General features: G+C 35.8%; 1 protein-coding gene across 4 annotated transcripts in view; it reads left to right on the forward strand.

Moving 5' to 3' along the window:
* The window catches only part of LOC116600127 (membrane-spanning 4-domains subfamily A member 12-like), a 68,048-nt gene that overhangs the window by 39,574 nt on the left and 2,798 nt on the right, over positions 1-25,676 (forward strand). For 2 of the 4 annotated variants that reach the window (XM_032360233.1, XM_032360234.1), the window contains 5 exons: positions 2,125-2,177; positions 3,212-3,355; positions 9,575-9,631; positions 18,567-18,686; positions 23,550-23,670. In XM_032360233.1, coding sequence (XP_032216124.1) covers positions 2,125-2,177; positions 3,212-3,355; positions 9,575-9,631; positions 18,567-18,686; positions 23,550-23,669 — 494 coding nt within the window. In that variant the 3' untranslated portion in view covers position 23,670. Of the gene's footprint in view, positions 1-2,124; positions 2,178-3,211; positions 3,356-9,574; positions 9,632-18,566; positions 18,687-23,549; positions 23,671-25,676 lie in introns of those variants that run through there. The other 2 variants (XM_032360235.1, XR_004289512.1) reach the window with 2 other exon arrangements.

Here is a 25,676-nt window from a genome sequence, read left to right on the forward strand (position 1 = left end):
ACACACAGCATCCTCTCAGATGAAGGTAGGTTGGCTAATTTACAGAAGGAGAACATAGAGTGCAGTGACTTGGGGATCCCAGGGTCATGGAACAAGTAGTGGCAATACTGACTCCTGCCCTCCACCTTTTGCTCATATTCTCATATTCTTTGTGGCTTAGTAGGAGATGTGCACTAGATTTTGCTACAGAAAATGTATAAACATCATATTCATAATAGGAATGATTGATTTTCAAGAACTGTGAGTTAAGAGTTTCTCTGTTTGTGTATCCTTTCCTGGCTGGGTTGGCAAGTATTACTTGGGAGAATCTTTAATCATGATTAAATAAGTAAATTCTTCCTTTTCTCACCTGGAGCAAGCCACAGAGAGTTCTCCATGTGAGAAGCGACTCTTCTGGGAATCACTTTCTGCAATCCTTATGCCCTGCCCATAGAAATTCAGTCTGACCCTCAACATCAAAACCAGAGCTCATTGTCCATACCTAACATCCATATGTCCCGAGCAGCCTGTTCTTTTTTTTTTCTTGGATTCCCATGCTCTGGAGAATGACTCTATTTTTCCCATAAAATTAACTCAATAAATGCCAGAGAATCTATGCTTTAAGGCTGACTTCCCAAACATATGTGACATGACTGATGTCAACAAATCTGCCCACTTATACATAATATGGTTGTGTGGTTGATCAATAGATAGAAATTTAATCTTATTGGCAGATGGATTTAGCAAACGACTCTCAAGTTCCAACAGTTTAAAAATGTATTGCTAGAGCCAGACAATTCAACACTGTGAGGTTTTAACAGCAGCAAAGATGTATATGGGAAGACACTTTAAAAACATGAGTTAAAGCCACATGATAATAATGTCAGTGGCCAAGAATGAATGGCGGACTAGATGGGGAGAAGGACATTGAGGCAAATCCTACTCAACTCTAATGTGCCACATAAAAGAATGTTCACTGAGGACTGAGGGCAACAAGGAGCCAGTGAAAGATTCTGAACAGGTGATTTCCACATTTGATTCTCAGTTTAGAAATGTTTTTTTGATCTCAGTATAGAGAGTGGACTTAAGGATTTAAGTTCCTCAGCTGTGTCTCTTGGATTATTGTTTTGTATTTTTTTTTTATTCTTTAGCAAGTTGTAGTTGAGGGGTGGGGATTTCCAATTTCGACCATTAGACAATTGGGGGTCATGAAGTGCTACAGTTGCATGGCGGGCTCAAGAGAAGCACCTGCTCGAGTTGTAAGGCAGATGCAGGCAGACAAAGCTCAGTCTCCCGCCTGAATGAGCCATAAAGATGGCAGAAGCCACTACAGTGTTTGATGGGTTGTTTCTAGACACTTCCCATGAGCTGGATTAATTTGGAGGCATGCTAGAATTGCTCATGCTAACCTGTACTAAACTCAAGAGGTGAGTACCATATCTTTGAACATCTTTTTTATTATTATTATTCATTGCTAAATTGTGAAAGCTACCTTTTCAAAGTTGAATCCAAAGAAGTTATATTCCCCAGCCTCCCCTGTCATCAGAGGGTGGTCATGCGGTCTAGTCTGCAAATCACTTACTCTTGCACTAGAGTTCAATTTGGAAGAGAACAACAAAATAGACCCTACTCTGAGCTTCAATGTTGCCTACACAGATGTTGGCCCAGGGAGGCAGGAAGGTTTGACCGTCTGCCATAGAGTGCTGGGGTGGGAAGTAGCAAGGACACCTTTTCCTCAGTCTAGATCAGTGGTTTCTCTCTGGGCATTGACAAACTTAGCTTTACCAGTGATTCTTTGAACTCACTAAAATCTGTTTTGCTTAAACCGGCCAGATTAAATTCTGTTGTCTGCCTCTAAGAATCCTAAGGATTCTCAGAGTGACTTTAAAGGTCATAAATGATAGATAAAATCTGATAGGAGCATTAGAGTTTTTAAGAGGTCATTAGCTATGTTCAAGAGAGCATATCAATGGGTTTATTTTAAATTATTTCAGAGAATTGTTTCATTGTGAAAAATTAGAAAATGCAAGAATAAATTTCTCAATAACTTTTAAGTGTCTTATCCAACAGTCATTATTTATTCTTTTATATTTTGTTCTAAATATATGTTCCATTCATTCTCTCTATGTTTATGCTATATTTTAGGTCATAAGACATCGTCTCACATTGTGTTGAAAGAAGAAACCAGAATGATGGGGGTAAGGACTAAGTGCTACTTAAGTGGATAAACTACCTTGATATTGCAAGTTCCAAATATTTTTAAAAGAAGACAGTGACTCCTCTGCCTCAACATCCTAATGAAAGAAAATTGATGGAATGAGTTCCAGCAAGCCTACCCCTATAATTTTCTTTTGTCTATGTATGTTTATGATTTAAACTAAATCTGACACTGTGTGGTCCTAAAGAAGATGATGAGGTCAGGGGTATATTCAAGAGATAATCTAGATCACAGAGCTTTGTAGACATTGACAGTCTCACAGCATTGCATTCTTGGCACACTTCTTGTACATTTATCTTGGGGAAGGTGATATTCTGGAGCACTATTCCTACTCCTCCACCCCAACCACACCTAGCATGCTACATCTTTATCATATACCTTACCTAGTGGGCTCTTGAGTCAGATTAAAAACCAGGACTAAGTTAAATCTTGGTTTAGGAAAATGCCGAAGACCACTGGGACCAGAATCTTAGGATTCAGCAGGCATGGTTGCAAGTGATCCTCTCATGGTGCCAAAAGTCAAAATTGCTAATGGAAGAAAATCACTGTCACATTATCTGGTTGAGGGGAGTGGAGATGGTAGAAATGTATCAGAAAAAAAAGAATTAGCACTGAGCATAAAGACAAGAAGAGGCAGAATGGCCTGCAGAGACTACCGTTCTCTCAGAACTAGAGGGCGCTACGTATCTTCATTCATAAATAAGTCCCTAGACACTTTCATTTACTTGAAAGCAACCACACCTCCACAAATTGCTAGGAAATCCTCATGAATAACCCCTGTATGAGGTACCTATAGAGATTTCAAGCACTATTTGGCTGCTACCTTTCTCCATTATCTTGGCTTCTCCCCAGTTTTTGTAATTTCTAGAGCTAAACAGGAGTAGTGGCAGAGATCCCCTATGACTCAGAAACACAGAAGCTGTACTCCACCCATGCCCTTTCTATCATCCAATTTGTAACTCTCTTGAAATTTTATATGTCTGGGTAACTGATTATGACATTCTTTTCTTACAGGCTGCCCAAGTAATGATTGGTCTGATCCACTGTGTTCTGGGATATTTCTGGATATACTTATATGTCAGAGAATTTGAATCAGTTTCAATAAATTACCTGCCTTTAACATTGATGTCAGGATACCCATTTTGGGCATTCTTGTTTGTGAGTAAATTATCTCACTGATGATCATGCATTCATTTATTCAATGGATTTGTGCCAGTTTCTGCAGCCAGGCAATAATGTAGAGATGCCACCTGTTGAAAATATACAATTCTTGCTGTCAAGAAACTCATTCTACTAAAGCTATTTTAAGATGATAAATTTATTTATAAAATTCTTCTATACAAAAATTCTATTTACTTGAATGAATATTAGGGACAAGGAATGGTAAGTTTCCTCAAAGGGCATTTGAGATAGGTAGTAAATGTTTACTTATAAGACTCATGTTTGCCAATAATATAGGCAAGCTGAGAGCCAGAACTTAATGGTTGGGGCAATAGAATGGACTTTGAAAATAGTTTGGCAAAAAGGTAAAGAAAGAGCAAGAGGCTATTGACCCAAGAGGAATTTGGAAGACTTCAACAAGGATTTCCAAGGGATGTATATTGTCTTACAGCATGGTTTAAAATGTTCCATTTCCTTCTGTTTTCCCACAAACTTCTAAAAAATACCTGCCTATCTCACAGGAATATTTTTCACTCACTTGGCAAATATTCACTACCTCATGGAGGCTAAGCTCTGTTCTAAGTATGTCAGTTACAGTAGTGAACAAAAGAGACCAAGACTCCCTACCCTTGTAAAGTTTGCCTTCTAGCAAATGATAATGTATTAAAAGAAGAAAAGTGTTGTGGGAAAAATAATGTAGAGGAGGATAAAAAGGTATAAGTTTGCAATTTTTATAGGACATTCAAGCTTCATTGAGAAAAGACATTTGAACAAAGACTTGAAGGAGATGAAGTGAGAAGCCACAAGGGATATCAAAAGAAAGAGTGTACAAGGAGAGGACCCTAGGCTGAGAGCAAGTATGGACCATTTACTGAACAAATGGCCAGTTTGGATGGAGAAAATTGAGCTAAGAGAGATTAGTAGGAAAAGAGGTCAGCTATATGATAGGAAGTATGTTAATCTAAGGACCTGCAGTCATTAGATGTAATATTACTCCAAATAACACTGAGAGCCATTGCAGGGTGTTGAACGGAGGAATGACATGATCTAACTTAAATATTAAAGAACCATTCAAAGATTGTAAAGGAGCAAAGGCTCAAGCAAAGAGCCTTTTAAAAGATCTGACTATAGTTATGCAGGTGAGAGAGTATAGTGGCTCAAACCAGAGAGGTAATACAAGGAAAAGTTAATTCTGGATATATTTTTATATTAGAGCCCCAGAGATTTCCTGATGGCTTGGATATGGGATGTGGGGGGTGGGGGGAATAAAGGAGTCTTCAAAATAGTGAGTCAAGCAATTAAAAGAATAAATTTATCATAGACTGAGATGGATAAGTCTCTGAGTTAAAGGGGTTAGAATTTCATGTGTTCAATTTGGGGTATGTAGGGTTTGAAATCCCTTTTAGGCATCAGAGATGTCTTAGACATTAGAGATACCAAGTGTCCTGCTTATATATATAAGTCTGGAGTTTCAGGAAAAAACTATAAATATAAGGTCATTGGCATACTGATGATATGCATTGATACAAGATGAAAATTCTAGCAAGAAGTTGTTCTAGCAAGAAATTATCTTATTTGTGGAGAGGAGGACTATGGCTTACTTAGGCTGTCTGATACGGCGGCATCTCCAGCATTAGGAATTCAGATTGAAGAAGAGGCACAAACAAAGAAAACTGAGGAGTAAAACAGGAGAGTATACTATCCTGGAAGCCAAATGAAGAAGGTAGAGTCAAAGAGGGAGCTGTCAACTCTTAATGACTATAGATAGGTCAAGTTGGATGAGATAAGAGCTAAAATTGCCATTGGCTCTTGCAACATTGAGGTCGTGAGTGATCTTGACAAGAAGAGGTTCATTGTCAGGTGGCACTAAAAACCTGATTGAAATTATTTTAAAAAAGAATCAGAAGACAGAGCCTAAGTTTAGAAAACTCTTTCATTGAGTTTTCCTGCAAAAAAGAAAAATAATGTGGTGTTAGCTAATGGAGCAAGAGCAGTATATGCTTTTGTCCTGATATAGTGATTAACTGAGCTATCCTCAGAGTTATGGTGATTATCCAAGAGGAGATTGAGAGCATTGGTCACCCAATGCGGTGAGCCATGCTTGATTTACATATAATTTCATGCCCTATTATTATGTTACCACACAGTAAGAAAGCCGCCACTAGCTAAGAGTCAAGAGTAAAGACAAGTTCCGTCCAGTCCTTTGATTGTTCAGAGACCCATACTAGAATTTCACTGGACTAAAATTACCCCTGGCCTCAGCTGATTATGTACTCTTTTTTATCCCTAGTGTCTTTATTTATTAATTTTTAAACCTAATGCCTGCATTTATGCAGTTTTTCTAAATTCAATTTTGAACTAAGAGGGTTATATAAATAAAGAGGCAAATGAATAGGTGTGTAATTTTTTTCAACATGTTTGAGAGTTATTAGGGAAACATGGACCATAGGTACTTACAGCATCTGGCCATTAACAATGGGAGAATTCGCAGAGGAAAGAGCCCTTGCACTGAGGGTTAAGTCCTTTGCAGGAGCAGTTTCTTTTCTCCTGGGGACGATCATCCCCCAAGTTTTGATGCTTATTGTCAGCTTCAATGTCACCTTCTCTGAGAGACCTTTTTGAAAAACCTCTTCAAATTCAACCCCCAAGGTATCCTCTATCATATCATACCATTTTATTTTCTTCATATTTTGATAAGACATGAAAGTCTCTGATGGTCAAAGGCCCCATGTTTCTGAGGAAGGAGCGTGCATGACTGCCCTCAGTACTGACTGTGGATAGTCTTTTTTTAGAAAGGCTGCATGCATACATGCAGTTTATACCAATGGGAGGGGGGAAAAAAAATTCTCGATGCACAACTATACACAACAACTATCTTTTTAAAAATTATTTTTAATCAAGTATAATTAACATACAGTGTTATATTAGTTTCAGGCACACAATATAATAATTCAGCAATTCAATACATTACTCACTGCTCATCACAATAAAGGTACTTTTAATCCCCTTCACCTATTTCACCCACCCCCCGCCCACCCACCTCCCCTCTGATAACTACCAGTTCATTCTCTATAGTTAAGAGTTTGTTTTTTTGTTTTTCTCGCCTTTCTTCATTTTGTTTTCTTAAATTCCACATCCTTTGTGATGTGAAATCATACGATATTTGTCTTTCTCTGACTGACTTATTTTGCTTAGCATTATGCCCTCTAGATCCACCCATGTTGTTGCAAATTGAAAGATTTCACCTTTTGAATGGCTGAGTTATATTCCATTATATGTTACACATCACTTCTTTACCTCATTCATCTATGGTTGAACACTTGGGTTGCTTCCATATCTTGGCTATTGTGAATAATGCTGCAATAAGTGTAGGGGTGCATACATCTTTCCAAATTAGTGTTTTTCATATTCTTTGGATAAATTCCCAGTAGTGGAATTATAGGACCATATACTAATTCTATTTTTAATTTTCTGAAGAACCTATATACTGTCTTCCACAGTGGCTGCACCAGCATGCGTTTCCACCAACAATGCACAAGGGTTCCTTTTTCTCCACATCTTCACCAACACTTATTGTTTCTTTTGTTTTTTATTTTAGTCTTTCTGATAGGTGTGAGGTTATATCTCATTGTGATTTTGATTTGCATTCCCCTAATGATGAGTGATGTTGAGCATCATTTCTTGTCTATTGGCCATCTGAATTTCTTCTTTGGGACAATATCTGTTCATGTCTTCTGCCCATTTTTAATTGGATTACTTGTTTTTTGGTGTTGATTTGTGTAAGTTCGTTATATATTTTAGATATTAGCTCCTTCTTGGATATATCATTTGCAAATATCTTCTCCCATTCAGTAGGCTCTCTTTTTGTTTTATTGATTGTCCTTCACTGTGCAAAAGATTTTCAGAAACAACTGTCTTTCCAACCAATGCCGGAAAATAATAAGATATTCAGGATAGGTGACTTTGGGGTGTTTCTTACATTTCAAAAATTAAACTGCAGATTAAATGCCTTTTAAATGATATTTTTGTTAATAAATAGTTTCCAATAGCATTCTATTAAACATTCATGTGAGTGGGCTCACTGCAACAGTGTGTATTTTCTAGTAATAAAAGCTCATGCACTCAACAAGAAGTTTCTTTATTTTTTAGCATGCCAAGCCTTTTATTATGGAAAATTTCAAACATTAAAAAACAGAAGAATATATTGACTCCTTGGTATCTAGTTTAGACAATTATCAGCTCATATTTAGTCTTGCTTCCATTCACTTTCCCTGTTTTACTCGGATTATTCTGAAGCAGTTCCTAGACATCACATAATTTTATGTATAAATATTTCAGCATACATCTCTGAAAGACAAAGACTCTTAAAAATACAAATAAACTTGCAATGACCTGGATGGAACTAGAGCATATTATGCTAAGTGAAATAAGTCAGTCAGAGAAAGACAAACACCATAAAATTTCATTCATATATGGATTTTAAGCAACAAAATAGAGAGACATAGGTGAAGGGGAGGAAAAATAAAATAAGATGAAAACAGAGAGGGAAGCAAACCATAAGAGACTGTTAACTATAGGGAAAAAATTGAGGGTTACTGGAGGGGAGAGGGTTGGAGGGATAGGGTAATTGGTGATGGGCATGTTATATACAACTGATGAAACATTGAACTCTCCCTATGAAACTAGTAATACAGTATATGTTAACTAAGTTGAATTTAAATTAAAAACTTCTTAAAAATCGACAAGAAGTTCTAAATGAAACCGGTAAAATTGTATCTATCCTCCATGACATAAATCACATTAAAAAATATTCCTTTATTCCATCCTAAATACAAGTGTAACATTAACCCAATAATGGTTCCCTCCCTCTATCTCTTTAAGAGAAAACCATGGATTTATTACTACGTGATTTTCCAGGGACTACCATAGGACTACAATGGGAATTTTGGTGTTTCAGCCAAATTATTTTCAAACTTCAATTTCTCTTTGGATGAGAAAAAAAAAAAAGGAAAGAGGAAAGGAAAGGAAAGGAAAAAGAAGAGAAAAGAGAAAGAAATTAACCCAGTTTCCTCAAGAAAGAGGAGGACTTTTTAAAAATATTTAAAACTACTTTACTCTTTGAGGAATCTGAAAAATCTTTGGAACAAAAGTGGGGAGAGAGCCCTCTGATGTATAGAGAATTTGGCTGCTTTGACTCCCTGAATCCTGGGAAATTTCCCAAGTGATATGAGTGTCTTGGTTATTCCTGGGCCCCTTGCACCATACCCGAGTATTCAAGAGCTGGTTGTGCCAGAAAGACCAACCACAGAAACCTAATGTAACCCCATAATGAAACTGCAGAAACCGAGGCTTAGGTAGGTGTCCTGGTTGATGATATACATTGATGTGCCAGGAGGGTGATGCATGCTGAGAACATAGAAGCTTCATGCTTCAGACCATTCTAGACCTCACCCTCGGCATCTCTTCATTCGACTGGTCCTGATGTGTACCTTTTCTGATAACACTGTAATTTTAAGTATAGCACTTTCCTGGGTTCTATAAGTCACTCTAGCAAATTCTCAAACCTGAGGTGGGTAGTGGGAAAACTTGTATTTGTAGCCAGTTGGTCACAAGTCCAGGTGGTCTGGAAATCCCCAAGCTTATGGCTGGGGTCTGAAGTGAACACAGTCTTATTGGAAACTGTGCCCTTACCTTGTGAAGTCTGAGCTAACTCTGGGTATTTGGCATTACAACTGCATTAAACTCGCAAAGTAGAGACCGCCAGAACATCACCAGGGAAGTGAAGGATCTGAGGGACGGGAAACATTTAGGAATTTTAGAAATTCGGGATTTTACCTCACACCTCATCAAACCTATTTAAATGGTCTCATATCTGCATATTAAATATCATTTTGCTTTGAAAAATTAAGTCTTCTTATGATTCAGTTTTTAGAAAATTATCTACAAATAACTCATTTAATGTGTTATTAGATATACCTTCTTGGCAATCATTGTGGATACTTGGGAAATCCAAAGAAGTGAAAATTATCTAACTTATGAATTATTTTCTAATGTAATAAAGTTGTTATGGATTCTAAATTTAGCAGTAATGAAGTTAACGTAATGTTACATTTTATAGACCTTTCATTAAACTTGTTATTAATTAATTAAAAGTTGTCAAGAGGAATTTCTTGGGTGATAACAAAGTTGCTTACGGGTGCCTCTTTTTTTCCTCAGTTTATCATATCAGGAATTTTTTCAATAGAAGCAGAGAAGACACGTTCCCCAAAATTGGTAAGAATAATTGAGGCAATTTCAAGGATAAAAATTTAACTTGTCAAAAACAAGGATACCGGTAAGGAGAGGATATCACTGCCTCTTAAATAGTAGAAATTTATTCAAAATACTAAAATGTAAAATATTGCCTTATAATACTTTACAATCTTTTTAAATGGATGGACCCCAATAAAATCCTTTGTTAATTTCATAAAACATTAAAATAACACAGAACGCATGAAGCAATCCAGGAAATCAGAAGTGAAAATTTAAATAGGCTATGTTATTTTTTTCAAATTAAATATCAAATATGATAGAAAACTTGTAAATGGATACTTTGAAGCAGTGTAAGGAAAAAAATGTGATTAAAACAGTGTTAAAATGTTTTAAATGGTTTCTATGTCCCAGATGCCTCACTCAGAGTTTTTCTCTATTACCTCACAACAAAGCCTATCAGGGTGGATTATGTTATATACCAAGAGTATCAACAACCATCTCTAAAGATAATTGAATTTCTATGCTTGACTTTTTTCACTTATCAAGATCCCCTCCAGTTCCATCCATGTTGATGCAAAAGTTGGGTATTCATCCTTTCTGGTAGCTGAGTAATATTCCTTTGTATATATGGACCACATCTTCTTTATCCATTCATCTTTTGAAGGGCATTTCAGCTCTTTCCACAGTCTGGCTATCATGAACATTGCTGCTCTGAACACTGGGGTTCATGTGGCCCTTCTTTTCTCACTTATTTGTAGAACATAAGGAATAGCATGGAGAACAGTGGGATAAGGAAGGGAAAAATGAAGGGGTGGGGAATCAGAAGGAGAGATGAATCATGAGAGACTATGGACTCTCAGAAACAAACCAAAGGTTGGGGGGGGGTTAGCCGGGTGATGGGTATTAAGGAGGGCACAGATTGCACAGAGCACTGGGTGTTATACACAAACAATGAGCCATGGAACACTATATCAAAAACTAATGATGTACTGTGTGGTGACTAACATAAAAAAAAAAAAAGTTGTCTCTAAAGATAGATTAAAATCTATCTTTAAATCTTTATTTATCTTTAAATCTAGATTTTTAAAATTTTTTTAAATTTCATTTAGTTAACATATACTGTATTATTAATTTCAGAGGGAGAATTCAGTGATTCATCAGTTGCATATAACGCCCAGTGCTCGTTACATCATGTGCCTTCCTTAATGCCCATTACCCAACTACCCTCCAAAATGGATTACATTATCCATTACATCATATAACATATGTTGCTATAAACATTGGGGTGCATGTGTCCTTCAAATCACTGTTTGTATCCTTTGGATAAATACCCAGTAGTGCAAATGCTGAGCCATAGGGTAGTTCTATTTTTAACTTTTTGAGGAATCTCCATACTGTTTTCCACAGTGACGGCACCAGTTTGCTTTCCCCCCAAAAGTATAAGAGGGTACCCCTTTCTCCATATCCTCACCAACATCTGTTGTTTCCTGACTTATTAATTTTAGCCATTCTCACTGTGGTTTTTATTTGTATTTCCCTGATGTGAAGTGATGTTTAGTGATTTTTCATATGTCTCTTGGCCATTTGGATGTCTACTTTGCAGAAATATCTTTTCATATCTTCTACCCATTTCTTGATTGGATTATTTGTTTTGGGGGCAGGGGATGTTGATTTTGATATTTTCTTTACATATCTTGGAAACTAGCCCTTTATCTGATCTGTCATTTGTGAATATCTTCTCCCATTCAGCAGGTTTCTTTTAGTTTTGTTGACTGTTTTCTTTGCTGTGCAAAAGCTTTTTATCCTGATGAGGTCCCAATACTTCATTTTTGCATTTGTCTCCCTTGCCCTTGGAGAGGTGCCTAGTAAGAAATTGCTGTGGCCGAGGTCAAAAAAGTTGCTGCCTGTGTTCTGCTCTGGGATTTTGATGGATTCTTGTCATTTTGAGTTTATTTTTGTGTATGGTTTAAGAAAGTGGTCCAGCTTCATTCTTCTGCATGTGACTGTTTCTTGAAGAAACTGTCTTTTTTCCATTGGATATTCTTTCCTGCTTTGTCAAAGATTAGTTGACCATAGAGTTAAGGGTCCATTTCTGTTTTCTCTATTCTGCTCCATTGATCTATGTGTTTGTTTTTGTTCCAGTACCATACTGTATGGTGGTCACGGTTTTGTAATACAGCTTGGAAGTCCAGAATTGTGACGCCTCCAGCTTTGGTTTTCTTTTTCCACATTACTTTGGCTATTCGGGGTATTTTCTAGTTGCATACAAATTTTAGGATTGTTTGTTCCAGCCCTGTGAAAAATGCTGGTGGGGATTGCACTGAATGTGTAGATTGCTTTGGGTAGCATAGACATTTTAATGATGTTCATTCTTTCAGTCCATGAATATGAAATGTTTTTCCATTTCTTTGTGTCTTCTTCAATTTCTTTCATTAGTGTTATATAGTTTGGGTTTTTTTTTTAAGATTTTTATTTACTTATTTGAGAGAGAAAGAGAATAAAAAAGAAAGCGAGAGAGCAGGAAGAGCAGGGAGGGGCAGAGGGAGAGGGATAAGTAAACTCTGCTGAGCAAGGAGCCTGATCTGGACTGGATCCTAGGACCTTGGGATCATGACCTGAGCCAAACAACTGAGCCACCCAGGTGCCCCAAGTGTTCTATAGTTTTCAGAGTACAGATCCTTTACCTCTTTGATTGGGTTTATTCCTAGGTATCTTATAGTTTTTGGTGCATTGTAAATGGGATCAATTCCTTGATTTCTCTTTCTTTTGTCTCATTATTAGTGTAGAGAAATGCAACTGACTTCTGTGCATTGATTTTATATCTTATGACTTTGCTGAATTCCTGTATCAGTTTTAGCAATGTTTTGGTGGACACTTTGGGTTTTCTCCATAGAGTATCATGTAGACTTCATAGATTGAAACTTTGAGTTTTTTACTGATTTGGATGCCTTTTATTTATTTTTGTTGTTTCATTGCTTATGCTACAACTTCCAGTACTATGTTGAAGAACAGTGGTGAGAGGGGACCTCTTTGTTGTGTTTTGTGTTTCTGACCTTAGGGGAAAAGCTTTCAGCTTTTCTCCAGTGATGATGATATTTGCTATAGGTCTCTTGTATATGGCTTATATGATATTGAGGTATGTTCCCTCTATCCCTACAGGGCAGAGAGTTTTTATCAAGAAAGGATACTGTATTTTGTCAAATGCTTTTTCTGCATCGAGAGGATTATATGGTTCTTGTCCTTTCTTTTATTAATGTGTTGTATTACATTGATTGATTTGCAGATGTTGAACCACCCCTACAGCTGAGGAATAAATACCACTTGGTCGTGGTGAGTAATCCTTTTATTGTACTATTGGATCCTATTAGCTAGTATCTTGGTGAGAATTTTTGCAGCCATGGTCATCAAGGGTAATTGGTCTGCAATTCTCCTTTTTAGTGGGGTCTTTATCTGGTTTTGGGATCAAGGTTATGCTGGCCTCATAAGAAGAGTTTGGAAGTTTTCCTTCCATTTCTATGTTTTGAAACATTTTCAGAAGAACAGGTATTATTTCTTCTTTAAATGTTTGATAGAATACCTTAGGGAAGTCGTCTGGCCCCAGACTCTTGTTTGGTTGGAGATTTTTGGCTACTGCTTCAATTTCTTTGCTTGTTATGGGTCTGTTCAATTTTTCTATTTCTTCCTGTTTGGGGTTTTGTAGTTTATATGTTTCTAGGAATTTACCATTTCTTTCAGAATGCCTACTTTTTTGGCTTATAGTTGCTCATAATAGTCTCTTAATTGTTTATATTTCTTTGGTGTTGGTCATGGTCTGTCCTCTTTTATTCATGTTTTTATTTATTTAAGTCCTTTCTCTTTTCTTTTTGATAAGTTTGTCCAGGAGTTTATCAGTCTTATTAATTCTTTCAAAGAACCATCTACTAGTTTCAGTGATCTGTTCTACTGGTTTTTTTTTTTTTTAATTTCTATATCATTGATTTCCAGTTTAATCTTTATTTCTCTTCTCCTGTGGATTTAGGCTTTACTTGCTGTTCTTTTTCCAGCTCCTTTAGGTGTAAGATGAGGTTGTATATTTGAGACTTTTCTTGCTTCTTGAGGAAGGCCTGTCTTGCTATATACTTCTTTCTTAGGACTGTCTTTGCTGCATCCCAAAGATTCTGAACTGTCATGTTTTCATTTTCATTTATTTCCATGTATTTTTAAAATTCTTCCTCAATTTCCTGGTTGACTCATTCATTCTTTAGTAAGATGTTCTTTAATTTCCATGTATTTGTGGTCCTTCCAAATTTTTTCTTGTGGTTGACTTCAAGTTTCATAGCATTGTGGTCTGAAACTATGCATGGTATGATGATTTCAGTATTTTTGTACTGGTTGAGATCTGATTTGTGACCTAGTATGTGATCTATTCTGGAGAATGTTCCATATGTTTTCAAGAAGAATGTGTATTTTGCTGTTTTGTGGTGAAATGCTTTGAATATATCTGTTAAGTCCATCTGATCCAGTGTGTCATTCAAAGTCCTTGTTTCCTTGTTGATCTTCTGCTTAGGCGATCTGCCCATTGCTATAAATGGGATGTTAACAGTCCCTGCTATTATTGTATTATTATCACTGTGTTTCTTTAATTTGTTATTAATTGGTTATATATTTGGCTTCTCCCACATTAGAGGCATAAATATTTACAATTGTTAGATCTTCTTGTTGGACAGACCCTTTTGTTATGATATAGTGTCCTTCTTCATCTCTTATTACAGTCTTTGTTTTGAAATACACTTTTCTGGTATTTTGGCAAGGATGGCAACTCCATCCTTTGTTTTGATGTCCATTAGCATGATAAATGACTCTTTACCCCCTCACTTTCACTGTGGAGGTATCTTTGGATCTAAAAGAGTCTCTTATAAGCAACATATTGATGGGTCTTTTATTTTAAATCCATTCTGATACCCTATGTCTTTTGACTAGAACATTTAGTCCCTGTACATTCATAGTAAGTATTGAAAGATATGAATTCAATGACATAGTATTACTTGCAAAATCTCTGTTCCTGTAGATTGTCTCTTAAAGACCTAGATTTAGATGTACATTTTATGTGATAGAGTTGAACTTTGAACCCAGATAGCTTAGCTCAGAATCCAAAATAGTTTAGAGGATATGGCAGGAGGAACAAATGCTTAGGCTACAAAGGCTGAGGGTAAAAATCAGAAGAGAGAGTGTGAGCAGCAAGTCCTGATTTAGGATAAGATAATATGCAAGAATCCCATCAAAGATGGAATTCTCTATATCTACATCGACATCGACATCTATGCAATACTCTACAAAGTAATGCATCCTATTTATTTAGACAGATTCACTTATCTACCCTTTGTTTCTTTTCATTTCTTCTTGCATTTCAGCATTTCAGATTGGAATTCCCTTCCCTCTGGCTGAGAAACTTCCCTTAGTATTATTTCTGTCAACACAAATATTATGAACAATATATTCCCTCAGCGTTTGTCAGTCTGAAAAACAACCTTACACTACTTTTGCTTTGAAAGTATCTTTCACTGCATATGGATTTTAGATTGACATTTTATTTTATTTCAGCACTTTTTAAATGTCAGTCATTGTGTTCCACCTTCATTCCATCTTCGACATTATGAAGTTTCTGTGAGCCTTAGCTATGCTCCTTTAACATGATGTGTCTGTTTTTCTCACACTACTTTTACAATGTTCCCTTTACCTTCAGTTTCCAACAAATTCACTGTGCTGTACCTAGATGTATTTTGCTTTGTATTCATTTTATCTGGGATTAGCCAAAGGTATTTATCTATAAGGACTTGAATCTGAATTGATACTTTTCATCAACTTTGGGAAATTGTTGGCCTTTTTGTCTTCAAATATTGCTTTTGCCAAATTGCCTTCCCCTTCTCTACTTTCGGGACTCCAGCTAAAGGTAGATTAAATATTTTCACTATCCCCACATGTTTCTCACAATTTTTTTTTCCTTTTTCTTTTATTATTTTTTCTCACTCTACTTTTGTTTCATCATTTTCTATTGCCCTTTCCTCCAGGTCACTGATGCTGTTTAGTTCTCTGTCTAATATGCAGTTATGAAGTTTTCTCTTTCAGTTACTATATTCTTCAAATCTAGAGCTTCCATTCAATTCTGTTTTTAGGTTCTAATTCTTCTGTGAAATTCTCTGTTTATCTGTCTGCTCCATTCATTCCTATTTTCTTGAACATATTAATAGCTGTTTTAAAAATTGTATCAATAATCCCAATAACTGAATTACTTATAAGACTATTTCTATTGGATTTTCCTAGTCTTAAAAAAAAATAGGATCCTGTCTTTTAACCTATCTAGTAATTTTTTATTGAGTGCCAGAAATTGTGTATAGAAAAGCATAGCAATGTCAAGTGATGTTCAGTCTTTCTAGAAGGGTTCACCCATTTCTCCCCTCAGCTGATAAACAGGACTGAGGTTGGATGGCAATATGGATAAGAATACATATACCTCTCAATCTTCTTCTACATATGGCATAAAGCCCTCCAGGCTTTGCAGTTGAGAACCTGATATGTTTATGAGAAATTGTCCCCTACAAGTCCTGATCCATGTTTCCACAGCACAATTATGTGGTCAAAAATTCTTCTTTACCTTTCAGTTGCTTTCTTCTTATGCAACTTACTGACCAGCAAAACTTCAAAATCTGACTAGCATCTTTTTTTTTTTAAGATTTTATTTACTTATCTGACAGAGAGAACATGCGCACAAGCAGGGGGAGTGATAGGCAGAGGGAGAGGGAGAAGCAGACTCCCCAGCTGAGCAGGGAGCTGGATGTGGGGTTTGATCCCAGGACCCTGGGATTATGACCTGAACCCAAGGCAGACGCTGACTAGCATCTTAAGAGAGTGATTGGTCACATAGCTGGCTCATTTCTTTAGCCTTCTCTTTCCCACAGAGGCTTCTTTCCTCAGTTTTACAATTTTATCTTTCCAGCCTGCAAGAACACCAAAAGCTATGATGATTCCTCTCTACCTTGGCAATAACATTCTGTTCAGGCAAAATCTGAAACCTCAGCCTCTTGCCCTAACAAATGTTCCCAAGGAAAAATTATCTGTAGAACATCTGCTCACCTCTCTGTGGTCTTCTTTCAGCATTCTTGGCCCCTTTATATTCTTCAGTGCCTTAGCACTGATGGTTTTCTTTTGCTATTACATAGACAAAATACTTGCAGTATTGTATCCTGTTTTTCTAGCTGTTGTCAGAAGGAACATTCATCTGCCATAGCTTTTCCATCATACCAAAAGCAAAAATCTTCTCAATGTTTTGAGGTTCATAAGATCTTATTTTCTTGTATTTCCAACATTGATTATTTTGTCGTCTCTTTTTCTTAGCTAATTATACTAAAATTACATTAAGTTTTTTATCGCAAAGAACCACATTTCAGGTTTTTTATGTATGTTTGTTTTCTATGGCATTACTTTCTATTTTTGTCTTTATATTTCCTTCTATTTTTATAACTTCATCAGATTGATGCGTCGTCAGATCTGTTGCATCTCTCAAAATTTAATATGTGGTAATTTCAGCATTATTCAGTTAAAATATTTTACAATTTACAATGTTATTTTTCCCCAAATATTACTTTGTTGTTTGACTAACCAGTGTTTCCTGAAGTTCAATAATTTATTTTTTTGTTTTTAAACTGTTAAATTGAAATTTAGCACAAATCCAGAAAATATACAAAACATATCTATCCATATCAATGAATTATCCGTGGGAATGTCCAAGGAACTCCTTTTGAAATCAAACATATCAGAAGCCCCCTTCACGTCTTCTTTCAGAAACTTTACCCTCTCTTCTTTCTAAAGGTAAATGTGACTTACTAAACTGTGGCATATAAATACAATACTGCTATATTAGAGTAAAAAGGAACACACAATAGTGACTACACTACAGTAAGAATGAATAAGACAGTGTTGAATGATTGAAACCAGAAAGATAATAATTAATACACATTGTATTATATGTGTATAATTAATTATATTTAAAATTGTATACAATACATACTGTATAATTTTTTAAAGTTTGAAATTTACCTCATTGCCAGAAATGGAAATTTTTACAGGATTTTAAAAATTTCATTTGGGACATCGGAGTGGCTCAGTCAGTTAAATATCTGACTCTTGATTTCAGCTTAGGTCTTGATCTCAAGGTCATAAGTTCAAGCCTTGTATTGGACTTTGCACTGGGCATGAGCATACTTTTTTTAAAAAAAAGTCATTTTACATGTATGGGCTTAATTAATTAATTTTGTTTTTCTGTAATGAAGGTATATTGGTTTTTGTTTGTTTCATGTTTTTATTTAAATTTCAGTTAACATATCATTTAATACTCATTTCAGGAGTAAAATTTAGTGATTCATCATTTACATACAACACCCACTGCTCATCATAATTGCCCAGGTTAAATTTATTTAAAATGTTTTGTCATTGATGATGAAAATAAAGAAAATTGGCAGATTTGTATGTATACATAAATGAATAAGGATTCTATATGATACTAAAAACAGCATTTTGTAAATTCCAAATTATACAAAGAAGCTGAAAAGCACAAAAATAATGTATAGGCTGAAATAGAGGTAGAGGGAAATGGTCTAATGTCTTTGCATTGTCTAGAATAATATTAAAAATATTAAATTATAAATATTAAATTACCAATCATTATTATGCTTCAGCATTTAAGAATTTTATGTTAAAGGAGTGAATGAAATGCATGCATGCAACATCAAAAAACAAAGAGTCCTATTTGGATCCTGGTAAATTTGGAAAATAGGGAACCCATAGAGTAACATGAGATTCTGGAAATGTTAGAAATGATAATAAATCATCCCCTTTAACATACGTGCCAATAAGGCAAACTAACTTCATTCCAACTTGTTTGTTCCACATATAACTAGTTGACATTTTGTATCTATTGCAGTTGAGGTGCTCCATAAGGACAAATACCTACAGTTCTACCCTTGCAATGATTGGCCTATTTCTAATTGGATTTGAAATTACATTCTTTTTAATCAAACGAGAAAAAATTATATGGATTCAGGTAAGTAAAAGGTTTTATAAATTTTTTTTCACAATCAGAGGTTTATACATTAAGTTTGTTTGTAAATGAGCTGAGAATATTTTGGTTTTGAACAAATGTGGAAGTGGTAGAAATTATTCACATGTGGTATGACCACAAATATGGATTCAAATCACTGAAAGGGCTCCAAACCTATGACCACCAAAAATTCAAGAAATCAAATAAAGGGTATTACATAAAGTAAAATAACTAGTATCTACATTAATAAGATTCAGATGAAGGATACTGGTGAACACAGAAAGACCTTAAGGATAGATCTGAGATTGATAGGCTCATTGACTCCATGTCCTAGATATCTGTGTCTCCCCAGTGCCTATTACAATGCCTGGAAATTAATAGATGTCTAATAAATGTTAATTGAATGAATGAATGTTCTTCATTAAATATTCCTCTGATGGTATTCCAGGTTAGCATATTAAATATTCCTGAGAACTGATAATCAGAAGTTCTCTAGACACAATAATCCTATAAGTCCCAAGTCCCCTGAATATGCCATAAATTCACCTTTTCCTGACACAGCACTAACCATTTAATTTTAAACTAAATATACTGGAAATGTAAGTTGAAATGGAAGAAAGACCAACATACTGATCATCAACTAAATTTGCGTAAGATTCCCAGTTTCTTTTTTTTTTTTTTAAGATTTTATTTATTTATTTGACAGAGAGAGAGACAGAGAGGGAACACAAGCAGGGGGAGGGAAGAGGGAGAAGCAGGCTTCCTGCCGAGCGGGGAGCCCGATGTGGGGCTCAATCCCAAGACTCTGGGATCATGACCTGAGCTGAAGGCAGACGCTTAACAACTGAGCCACCCAGGCGCCCCTAGGATTCCCAGTTTCTTAAAGTTATAGAAGTATTTGTATTAGTACACTAACTCGTCAGGATTTCAAAGACCTGGTGAAATTAGAACCAAAAAAAAGAAGTCTGATTCTTATTCAGCAAATTTTCAAGATGACAGGATAGTCAGGGCAAATAGTCACAATCCAAGATTTTTCTTATCATAAACATTATTAGCATTTTTGTCATCTTAGGGCTTAATTTACATTTTATGACACCATGTGTATTGTATCCCTTAGAGAATAGGAACAAGTCCTTAAGAAGTCTACCTGGGGCCTATCAGGTGTTTATATTTCTTTTTCAGTGTCCTGCCGACATATATGTCAGTTCAGTACATACACGGAGGTTCTGTTTTTACAGGTAATAGGAATAAATAAGAACATTTTAAAATATGTGACCGAGCACCTGACTGATAGGTCTTAGAAGGTACCACTTGTATGTGCAAAAGCGCAAAAGATCTGGGGCAAAGTTGTAGAGCACGGTACACTCAGAGGTCAGCCCACCACACCCCCTGGAAGTTCATTATGTTATACTCATGGTGCCTGAACCCTGTGAAGAAAATTAAAGACAAGAATGTTTGAGGTCTGGTGGCTTTTCATGCCTAAAACTATTATAGAGGTATTGTAGGAACCGAAAACCCGGTAGGGGCAGACAGGGCATAGAAAAACCTCTAGTGTGATTGATCAGATGTTTACCCCGGAAAGCCTTCTTTCACTACTGATACTGGAACATGCCATACAGGAGGCCATAGGGTGTGTTCTCAGTTGCTAGCATCAACATTTGTGCACAATAGATTCATTTCCAAATGCCAGAAGTCACAAATGTCGTAAATATGTTTGTTGTTCAGGGCTGCTGCATCAGACTTGCAAGCTCTGAGGCTTGGAGCAACCGCCGGCTTTCCCTTAAGGCAGACCCATTTGGAAATCACAAATCCTCTCCTTCTCTCCCAAGAGGCTTCCCTATGAAAACTTGCCCACATTATCCCCAGCAACCAGCTCTGATTACTGGAAGCTACCAAAACAAGCAACTTCTGTTAGGCACTCTGCACTTATTCTCCTACAGAAGCCATTCAAATGTTCCAACAAAGAATCAGAAAATATCAGTAACTTACTGACTCTTTCTAGACAAGGAAAGGGCAACAGTTTGTCTAGATAAAAAGTTTCAGTTTCTTTTCTTTCTCCATAGACACAAAGCTAGGCATTTTTATACTATTTTTGACTGAAGATGTGTATATAATAATATTATAACATATGTAACAAATTATAAATGAATTGCTTACTTTCTAATATTTGATTCTATTCCACATAGGATTTGAAAGCACTTAAATAATATGTATAGAAATGTAATTAAAATAAGTTTAAAATGAATATTACAGAAATATGTATTAGCCTCCATTGCTATAACTATATAGTATACTCATATATTAGTTTGAACTGTATAAAATTGCTATTAGGCTGTTTCTGATCTACAAAAATGTCAGTTTCATATGGTTAAATCCAATATATTAAGCTATTCCAATATATGCCATTTGGAATATGCTCATTATGAAATCGTTAGGAAAATAATGATGTAAATATGTAGGTTTTAGGATCCTCTGAATTACCAAAATTGAGTCAGTTTTTGCTATAAGCTTTCTAATGAGCAAATGCGAAAAGGAAACTCAACTATTACATGATTATAATGACAGAATGACCAGACAGAAATGCTTCACTGTGTCATAGATAAAATGATTCCTGGAAAAGTACTTTGCTCTGAGTCAATTGCTTGTGTAGTGTTTGGTAAAATATGCTGGAGTTCAGTATAATAGACCCTATGTCATGAAATGGACTAGCAGGTAAGCTTCATGAAGCCTATAGTGGTGTTTGCCTCAAATAATGCTTCATCTCCAGCATCTGGGACAGGAATTGGTACAAAAGAGGCACTCATTACAGGTATGTTAACTATACACTAGCTGTGAATAGTCAACATTCCTACAGCAAAGGCTAGACCAACTTCCAAAAGCTATATCTTATTAAAAAAAAAAAAAACTTATAAAGAAATACTAGGCAAAATCTGTAAGAACCATTTCTGTAAAGAGCCAAGAAATTGTGAGCCAAGAATGGTTCAGGCTATAAACCTGGGGGTTAATGAGATTGCATACACCAAGGATGAGATACATGCAGGCTATAGACCTGAGGGTTAATGAGATTGCATGTATCAAATAGTACTTCATAAATAAATCTTAGGTCATTGGTAAGAATTGGTTATCCTGCCATTCTCAAGTATACATTATTCTGGAATTACTGAAACTTGAAGATATTTGTAACAGCATGAGGACTGTAAAAATTAAATAAACAGATAGTAAGTGTTATAATCCTTTAATCCTATATGAAGATTTTCATACAGATGAATGGCCAGGCCTCACTCACTCTGAAATAGTTACAGTTATAGCTGAGACTTCTTCTTTTTTTTTTTTTTAAGTCTACTCCAGCACATAAATCAGGCTCCAAATATTTAACACCATAAATCCTGTTTGAAAATGTTTTAACTGGAATATTTAGGGAAAAGTATTTTGCCCAAACCAGTCTTAAGGAAATAAAAACACTCTCTAAAAAAATTTTTTTTAATTTAAGGGTCATAACTTGCTAGTCATCTCACTGGGAAAACTGCTTGTTAATTAATCAAGATTAGTCAAATTTAAAAAATTAATCAAAATTGAACTAGAGAGTGCTCATTTCATTAGCACATTTACTAAAAAACAGTAACTAAAGAAACTGATACTTAGGAAATGTTATGAGATTATTAAAAAAGAACAATGAATTTGAGGAACATTTAGTCAAATTAATCCTCTTGTTTTAAAATAATTTATATCAAGTATTCTTAGTGGTAGTTGTTATTTTATCTATGGAGGCCACTCCTACTTTGTAACAATTGAACAATGTCATTTGCATTTAAGAGAGTATCTGTCCTCTGCTCTAGGCAAAGTATGCCTGGAGATCTTTCAGAAGGTATTCCAATTAGAGTATCACTTAAAACCCAAGAGAGACTATATACAGCTCATTTTATGCCAGTCGTATCAGATCTTGATTACCTATTTGTCAGAAGATCAATTTCTGCTCATCCTTATCCCCATATTCAAATTAAGATTTTTCATTAAGATCACTAATCATGATAAATACATGTATAATCCACATTTGCTCCAATTCATAGGGAATGAAAAGAAACCATAAGTAATTCTCTTTAATGTTAGCCCTAATAGAGTGACATGAGAAATACACGTGGAAAACAATTTGGTAGTATTTACCATAAACCAGGTTTCTGGAAATCCACTTTAATCTTCTGAAAGATGGAAAGAGTTATATGGACTAAAACTGTGTAGCAAACTTAAATAAATTGTATTTCCACTTAAATATTATGTAGACATTGAGTATTATAAAGATTACATATAAATGCAAAATAACCTTTGATTTTAAATGAGATGAATAGAAGATACCTTTTACAAGTATAACAGTATTATAGAAACACATGTTGGAGAAAACAGAGATCATGAAGCTGGGAGTCTGTCGGAACTCAAATGGAAGACCCACAAGAGTCCAAGACCAAGAGTGGGGAAAGAGAAGAAGGGGGACCAGGAAGCAAGTTCTGAGCAACTCTGACATTCAGTAATACTTTGTTACTTTTACCATCCCAAGTCCATTTTCCTCTACTCTAAGATAAAAATAACAACACCACCTGCACAAAATGTTGTTGAGTGGACTCAATAAGATAACGTATATAAAACATTTACCACAAATGACTAGCCATATAGTAAGTGCTCACTAAATGTTTGTTGTTACAATTATTATCATGTAAACAAGTAAAAATCATCACAATTTTATTAAGATGGTGGGATATTATAGATAGCTTTCTATTTTCTAAACAGTTTGCAATTTTATATTATCTTTATGATGCTAAAAATTTTAGAAGTATAAAGGTCTGTAAGACATGTAGATTTCTTTTTTGTATTTAGCAAAGTGGAATGATGCTTTCTGGGTATTTGTGGCTATTCTCCTTGTTGGAGCTCTTCCTGGCAAATATAGTGAACAGTTGGATAAACCAAGCATTTTATCATGGCAGTAATCTCATATAATGTGAGTATTTAATTTCTCTGATGAATTAGGAAGTACTGTATTTGCTTCTGTTGTGAACCCATGCTAAAGAGATTAAAGTTTCAGTAGTAACTGGTTTTAGGGTTGCCTCTACACACTGAATATGAGTTCAAACAGTTTGGACAGCCTATGTCTATGTGCAAATGCAGATAATTCTCTAAAGATAAAATTTTAGGATTAAAGAGCTATATATTCATATCTTCATGAGAAAATACAGTAGGAAATAGATCATTTTCTGGCTCAGGTCATTTGAAGGATAATCCTATGGAGATCAGTCCATTAGGTCTTCAGCCTCTAGTTATCAAGCAAAGTTTAGATCCCTTGGATCTGGGAGCCTTGGAGCAGCAGGAAGAGCAAGGATGTTGGGAAGAAGGAGAAATGGGTCATGACACATTCTATTTTCAAACACCACTGTTCTTAGAAGAAAACAGTGATGCCCAAGTAATTTTCCAACCATGTCCTGGGCAATAGGCCAACAGCAGCCATGGCATTAAAACTAATTCACAACTGACTGAAAGTGGGTTAACCTTTTTTTTTTTTTAATTTTTTAAAATTTTTTAAATTTATTTTCAGCATAACAGTATTCATTACTTTTGCACCACACCCAGTGCTCCATACAATCCGTGCCCTCTCTAATACCCACCACCTGGTACCCCAACCTCCCACCCCCTGCCCCTTCAAAACCCTCAGATTGTTTTTCAGGGTCCATAGTCTCTCATGTTTCACCTCCCCTTCCAATTTCCCCCAACTCCCTTCTCCTCTCTATCTCCCCATGTCCTCCATGCTATTTGTTATGCTCCACAAATAAGTGAAACCATATGATAATTGACTCTCTCTGCTTGACTTATTTCACTCAGCATAATCTCCTCCAGTACCATCCATGTTGCTACAAAAGTTGGGTATTTATCCTTTCTGATGGAGGCATAATACTCCATAGTGTATATGGACCACATCTTCCTTATCCGTTCGTCCGTTGAAGGGCATCTTGGTTCTTTCCACAGTTTGGCGAATGTCTATACTGCCTAGAGCAATCTATACTTTTAATGCTATTCCAATCAAAATTCCACTGGTATTCTTCAAAGAGCTGGAGCAAATAATCCTAAAATTTGTATGGAATCAGAAGAGACCCCGAATCGCTAAGGAAATGTTAAAAAACAAAAATAAAATGGGGGGCATCACATTACCTGATTTCAAGCTTTACTACAAAGCTGTGATCACCAAGACAGCATGGTACTGGCATAAAAACAGACACATAGACCAGTGGAACAGAGTAGAGAGCCCAGATATGGACCCTCAACTCTATGGTCAAATAATCTTTGACAAAACAGGAAAAAAATACACAGTGGAGAAAAGACAGTCTCTTCAATAAATGGTGCTGGGAAAACTGGGCAGCTATATGTAGAAGAATGAAACTCAACCATTCTCTTACACCGTACACAAAGATAAACTCAAAATGGATAAAAGACCTCAATGTGAGACAGGAATCCATCAGAATCCTAGAGGAGAACATAGGCAGTAATCTCTTCGATATCAGCCACAGCAACTTCTTTCAAGATATGTCTCCAAAGGCAAAAGAAACAAAAGCAAAAATGAACTTTTGGGACTTCATTAAAATCAAAAGCTTCTGCACAGCAAAGGAAACAGTCAAGAAAACAAAGAGGCAACCCACGAAATGGGAGAAGATATTTGCAAATGACAGTACAGACAAAAGGCTGATATCCAGGATCTATAAAGAACTTCTCAAACTCAGCACACACAAAACAGACAATCATATCAAAAAATGGGCAGAAGATATGAACAGACACTTCTCCAATGAAGACATGCAAATGGCTAGCAGACACATGAAAAAATGTTCATCATCACTAGCCATCAGGGAGATTCAAATTAAAACCACATTGAGATATCACCTTACACCAGTTAGAATGGCCAAAATTAGCAAGACAGGAAACAACATGTGTTGGAGGGGATGTGGAGAAACCCTCTTCCAC

The sequence above is a fragment of the Mustela erminea genome, chromosome 9, assembly GCF_009829155.1.
Source record: "Mustela erminea isolate mMusErm1 chromosome 9, mMusErm1.Pri, whole genome shotgun sequence".
In the NCBI taxonomy this organism is placed as follows: domain Eukaryota; kingdom Metazoa; phylum Chordata; class Mammalia; order Carnivora; family Mustelidae; genus Mustela; species Mustela erminea.